The 6,466-nt window shown below is 48.8% G+C and overlaps 1 protein-coding gene across 1 annotated transcript in view; it reads right to left on the reverse strand.

Moving 5' to 3' along the window:
* Positions 1-3,268: 3,268 nt before the first annotated feature.
* Stmn3 (stathmin 3) overlaps positions 3,269-6,466 on the reverse strand; it is a 7,994-nt gene continuing 4,796 nt past the window's right edge. The window contains exons 2-5 of the mRNA XM_021155932.2: positions 5,940-6,035; positions 5,515-5,690; positions 4,019-4,210; positions 3,269-3,638 (exon numbers count right to left, since the gene is read on the reverse strand). Coding sequence (XP_021011591.1) covers positions 3,579-3,638; positions 4,019-4,210; positions 5,515-5,690; positions 5,940-6,035 — 524 coding nt within the window. The 3' untranslated portion in view covers positions 3,269-3,578. The remainder of the gene's footprint in view (positions 3,639-4,018; positions 4,211-5,514; positions 5,691-5,939; positions 6,036-6,466) is intronic.

A 6,466-nucleotide genomic window follows, 5' to 3' on the forward strand; every position in this document is an offset into this window, starting at 1 on the left:
TTTTTTTTGGTAGTTGGATTTCAAGTCCTGAGTTTGGGGGAGCTTTTTACTCTGTAGGGCAGAGGGACTGGTGAGGGCAGTTGCAGTGTTCTGTGAGTAGAATCTAGTGGGTTGGAAGTCCTCAGGGGTAGNGTCTGGCCATTCAGGTGCTTCAAGGGGCTTACAACAAAGAGTGTTGGCATTCTATCCCTAGCTTGAGTCATAGATACTCAGCTCCTGTATCAGTTTCCTTTATGGAAACTGAGGTGACATTTGTGTTTTCAGTTGCTCCTTAAGAGTAATATGCAGCAATAGATGACTCAGACCCTGACCACCTTCCCACAGGGATCCCATTTTTACTTCTGTTCTTCAAGAAGAGAAATGAAATCATCCTGAAAGATTCCCATTCCTGTCAGTTGTTGGAGGCTCCACAGAGTGACTCTCACAAGTTACATCTTCCCCTTGATTCCTTACCAAGTTCCTCCCATTCCCTAACACACAAACTAAGAAGTTCTGGCTATGGTCAGCCTGGTTTTCTGCTGTGCCACTGATAAGCATGCTTTTCTGGGGTTAACACCATTAATACCCAGAACCCAGACAGGCAGATTCCTCTTCATATGATACGCCAGGNTGCCCCCTTTCCTCCCACCATCCCATCCTGCACATTTCTCATGTCTCTGTTTCCTTCAGTGTCTTACATTCTCAGTGAATGTAAGACATTCCACCTTTCCTGGGCAGGAGCTGGAACAGTGATGTCACCAGAGATGATGTCAGTCTTGTGCTTCTCTCTGAGTTGTGGAAAGCAGTATCTCTCCAGGAAAAGCCTGGAAGCCCACATAGGAACCTGAGCAGATGCCTGCGGCCTTTCTAGTGCATGATTCTCACTTGGTTTTAGGGAGACAGGTATATCCACAAGATCAATTAGGGTATCGCCTCATCCCCTGAAGCTGGGAATAACCCGCTGTCTACTGGTGACCCAGTACAAGTCCATAGAGCTATGGGTCAAGTTGCTGCCAGGCATTTCCATTTCANGAATCCATAAAGCCTTGAGCCTCAAGACAGAATTTGATTCTGACTTTAGACCAGATCCTATCATCAGCAACTGACCTGCTGGAAAGCCCCACAGTCCAATAGGACACCCCTTAGAAAAGTTCCTTTTTGGGAGATAGGGGTGGCCCCAGTAGCAGCCAGACAAGGCTGAGGTCTGACTCTCGGCTCTAGCTTGTTCCTGTGACATTGTGTTGACATACTCCCCAAAACAATCATGATTTAGAAATATGATGGCAGCTGGAGTTTTAGCAAAGATAAATGCTCCCTTACAGTGAGCTCACAGGCTTCCTTGGCTCAGCAGATGACAGACACAAAACTAGGTAACTCAGCTTTCTAAAATTGCATTTATTTATTTATTTNTTTGTTTGTTTGTTTGTTTATTGTGTATGTATGTGTAAGTGTGCATGCTACGGCATGCTTGTGGAGGGCAGAGGAGAAGCTAATGACTTGGTTTCCTTCTGCCACGTGAGTCCTGGAGATTGGACTCAGGTCCTCGATTTGGCAGAAAGTTCCTTTACTACCTGAACCATTTTGTTGGTTCAGGGTCTTTTTCTTATTAATTTAATTTAATTTGTAAGTTCACTGTGAGCATGAGATGGGTGCATGCTACACTGGACTTTGGCTACTTAAGAGTTGCTATTAGCGGGGCGGTGGTGGCCCACGCCTTTAATCCCAGCACTCGGGAGGCAGATGCAGGTGGATTTCTGAGTTGGAGGCCAGCCTGGTCTACAAAGTGAGTTCCAGGACAGCCAGGGATATACAGAGAAACCCTGTCTCGAAAAACCAAAATAAATAAATAAATAAATAAATAAATAAATAAATAAAGTTACCACTAGAAGAAATCTAAGTCTCAGTTCCTTTTCTCCTTCCCCTTTTGAGTCCCACAAAACCCACTTGTGGGCACTATAGAGTTCAGGTCCTGACTGTTGCTTCCTCTTGTGATTGAACTATTTCTCCCAAGCTACTGCAATGGCCAGTGTCCTCTGTTTCCTGGATAGGCTCTAAAAGACCTTTCCTAGTGCCCTTAAGGGTTTTTCTTGCCTGATGGAGTGTGTGGGTATCCATGGCTACAGCCACCTGGTTTCTGCAGCCTCAGTTCTAGGTTGTTAAAGAACACATCATGTATCTTCCTCACATTTTATACCACGCAGGTAAGAAGGTATCATGATTTCTGGAACTCAGTGGTGGAACAGGGCTACATGGGAAAGAGAGAAAGTGCTGCCTTATTNCAAAGTCATGGGATTCCCAGTATGTCCAAGCAGGTAACCATCTTCAAAGGTCACCATTGGGACATTGGGAGCCCCTGGGCTGAGAAAGAGGAAAAGACCATGCCTAGATGCTTAAGCGTGAGAGGCCTAGAGTCAGGTTTTCTGTCCTTGGTAAGGGTTTCAGGATGAATGTGGGGAGCGTGACTTGGGAACTCTGACCCTTCCAGCATCTAAATCTGCAGACACCTGGTCCTAAAGAATCTCGCACCCCCAAGAGCTCCCTGAGAATTTGTGGCTGCTCCTTTCTTATACCTGGCCATGCCTGCTAACAAGTGAGGATAGAATTCCAGGGTCCAGGAGTGTTCTTGGATAAGAGCACTTGACAGGGGGAAGGGGCCAGGGTTCCAAGGGGCTATAAAACCCCTGGATGGGGCAGGAGTATTAAGAGTGGCTCCACAGAATGCCTCAGCTAATGCCTTGCAAAGAGCATGTGCTTCTGAGACAGTAGGTACAGTTGGAGCCTCTGCCTCCCGAGTGCTGGGATTAAAGGCGTGTGCCACCACGCCCGGCTGAGNATGTACTTCTGCGACAGTAGGTACAGTTGGAGGTATCCATGATGAGCTCTCTGGACCACAGATATTCACGGGCCATTGGTGGAGAGTACTTACCCAGACCAGTTCAGGTGAGAAAATACTCCATCACAAGCCATTATGCAATGACTACAGGCTCTAAAATTGGCCCCGGGGGGGCCTGGATTAGGTGAGCCCAGGACTCCCATGAAACCACATTAGAATGTTGTAATCTCACTCTTCAGCTCTGCTAACTCTGATGCACAAAGGCTCCAGGGCTGACCACAGTGACAGAGTAGACCCAACCTGCACTGGCGGGTCCCCAGTCTTTCTCTGCCCTCTACAGAGTCTCTCCACAGTTTCCTATAAAATTTCAGGTAGATGCTGCTGTCTGGCCTGCAGAAGCTGAGAAGACGACCTCTCATGCAACCCAGTCTGGGAACCTGAATGAAAATCCACACGTTTGTGCCACTGCCACTAGATTTATTAAGGTTGCCAACACATCCACTAAGAGGGCCACTAAGAGAGCCCCAGCCACACCTGGCCTTGTGTCTGAATAGGGGACCATATCTCCTACCTAAGGAGCTCCTTCAGGAAGAGCCCAAGGTCAGACACGTTACAAGGACTGGACAGTTCAGAGTGTGGGAAAAAAGCAGGAAGCTGGGGGTTACAGGGGAGCAGATAGGAGCAGGCACAAAATTCGCATCTAGACAGAATTGAAAACAAAAACAAAACCCGAAAACGTTCTTGTCGCCGCTGGGTCCAATACTCCTTAGCCAGACATTTCCTCCCGCTGCTCCTTGTTCCTGCGCACCTCAGCAGCGTGCAGCTCCTGTGAAGACAGGGGTAGNAACACTGAGGAGCGGCCAAGGGTAAGGGCGTCCCTAAGAACTTCCAGGGTTATAGGTGCACCACTATACTTCAGGAGTGCTGGAGCCACAGTGCTTAAGAATCAGACTAAGGGACTGAGCATCTGACCTCCAACGTAAACAAGTTCCATCTCTTGGAGCTAGATCCCGCGGCATGCAAATTCCTTCAGAGCGCTTCATAACTACTTTAACCATATACTACTGTGATCGTTGAATGTGTCTCACTAGAACCAGGTTCTGGGTCTTATTCCAACGCTGAGGGAAGTGCTCAACTTTAGAAAAACATTATTTGGACCTTCTTCACACACACACACACACACACCCCAAAACCTCGCGTGCCTACCTTCTCGCGCAGCCGCTCACGCAGCGCTGCCAAGTGCGCCTCGCGGATCTCCTTGCTCAGCTCCATCTTGTAGTTGAGCTTCTCCTCCGCCAGGCGGCTAAAGTTATTGTTTTCTTCAAGCGCCTTGTGCAGCACCTCCCGTTCATGCTCACGCCGCTCTGCCAGCTGCTTCAGCACCTGAGCCTCCTGAGTCTGCACAGAGTTAAGGGTTAGTGAGCAGTGGCCTGAATCCCTCCTAAGCCAGGCCTTCACTCTCAGGTGCCCAGCCGCTAGACAAGCCCCATGAGCCTCACCTGCCAGGACATGGACTCAGAAGCTGTCCAGAGGATGGTCTCGACCATCTCTGGCCTGGAACCCAAGCAGGTTGGGAGGGAGTCAAGTTTCTGTTGTAGAAGGCCCGCTCTGTCCCTTTGTTCCCAGCTTGGCCATGACTCACTTGTCCCGCTGTCCTGGCTCTAACCAGTATTCATCACTCTTCCTTAGGCTCCTGCGACTAGTTTCTATGAGGTTAGGCACCTTACAATGTCCTGCACCCCATCCCAGTTTGCCTGGAACTTCTGGAGCTTTTGCACTGAAAAATCTGTTTGACCTCCAGTGCCAGGTGGCTTGCCGTTTGCACTACCTTCAGCCACAGANTCTTCTTGTTGAGCTGAGAACTCCCAGCCTCACAGATGTTGAAGGAGCAGGGTAAATTCTGGACTGTGAGTTGTGGTGGCTTCTCCAGACCACCCCTAGGCAACTGTCTGTTAAACACTGAGTAGGTACAGAGGCAGCTAAGTCATCTAGATCCTAGCTCCCCACTGTTTGTCAGCAAAGGCCACAGGGATCTGGGCAGGGACATTGTGGTGCCACTCTATCCAGCCATGGCTGGGGAAAGGAGTGTCTGGTGACCCTGGAATACAGATAATGGGGAGATCCTGCATCCCTGGGGTGATTAGCCCTTGGCCTAGGCTTCCTCCTGAATGATGCTGAGCACCTATGGGTGCATCAGTCTTCAAGGTAAACTTGCTGAGCCTGGGTCCTGTTGTATATGGACTAACTCATTTCCCCTGTCCAGTGGGCTTTGCCTCTGGGATCTCAATCTTAGAACAAATTTTGTTCTCTATGTTTCAGTTTCAAAGGGNCTGGTGTGAAGGAGATACTGTGAGNCCCATTCATATCTTCCAGGGCTCCACTGAACTACCTACCCAACCCAGCTAACTGTCTTTAGATGTGAGACCTTTTCTCCTCGATCTTCTGTCCTGAAAGGAGCACTAGCCTCAGCTTTATGTCCTAAGGGCTCTTTCTGGGGGAAATCAACCTGCCCTCCCTCTGCCATGATCGAGGTCCCCCTCAAGAATGTGGTTCCTATTGCCCTGTGTTTGTTACCATCTTGGCACATCCATCTTTCATCTCATACCAATTGCTCAGCAGCAAGTTCTGCACTACACAGCCCAATGCCCTGACCAAGCACAGGGCCTGGTCAGCAATGTCAAGTGTGTAAGGAGAGTCCTTGCCTTCCTCCGCTCCTCAGCTGCCTCCAGCCGCTTCTGCAGCTCTTCCAAGGAAGCATCCTTCCTCTTGGGAGGAGAAGAGAGCACAGGGCTCTCTGGAGATAGGTCAGAAGGAGACTTGAGGATGACCTCGAAGCTCTGGCCAGAGGCCCGCTTATCCAGCTGCTTCACTTCCATATCTGTAGGACAAGACCAGATGGGACTTCAGGAGGCCTAGTTTGGGCATACAGGCAGGATGACAGGTTTATTTCCAGCACACATCCCAACAAGGGTTGAGAAGGGGTGTTGTTACTCTTTAGCATAGGCCCCTCCTCCCAGAATGACTCTCTCCAGCCAATTCACAGCATTGCCAGAGGCCAGAAGAAACAAGAGAAGTAAGGTTGTCAGGCCCTAGGCTGAGCAGGGCCAGCAGCTGTGTGGATACTCACCCCCATACTGGTAGATGGTGTTCGGGTGAGGCTGAGAGTAGAAGCAGGAGCAGATGAGCGACAGCACAGATAACTCCTTCATCTTCTCCTTGTAGGCTGTGGATGTAAAGTCAAGGTGAGCAGGTACCATGACCCTGTGGTATTTCTAGGTCTTTGTATCCTACAGTGGCCTTTATCTATGTGCATATTTGTTTTGTGTTGTGAAGGGTTCTCCTGTAATCCAGACTGGCCTTAAATTCACTTTGTAGTCTAGAATGACCTTGAATTCTTTATCTTCCATCTCCCAAATGCTGGATGTATAGGTGTGTATAACCATCATGGTCTTTTTTTTTTTTTTAAAAGATAGTCTTGCTATATAGCCCATGCTGGCCTGGAACTCATCATGTACATCAGATTGATGTTTGAACTCATATCCCCCAAAACTGGGATTACAGATGTGCACCACCGTGCCTGACCTGTCTCTTGTCTCTTACACTTTTTGTATGTTTTTCTCTGCCTGCTGTGTTCCAAATGTTCACTTCCCAAAA

Source organism: Mus caroli, chromosome 2, assembly GCF_900094665.2.
Source record: "Mus caroli chromosome 2, CAROLI_EIJ_v1.1, whole genome shotgun sequence".
NCBI classification, from domain to species: Eukaryota; Metazoa; Chordata; class Mammalia; order Rodentia; family Muridae; genus Mus; species Mus caroli.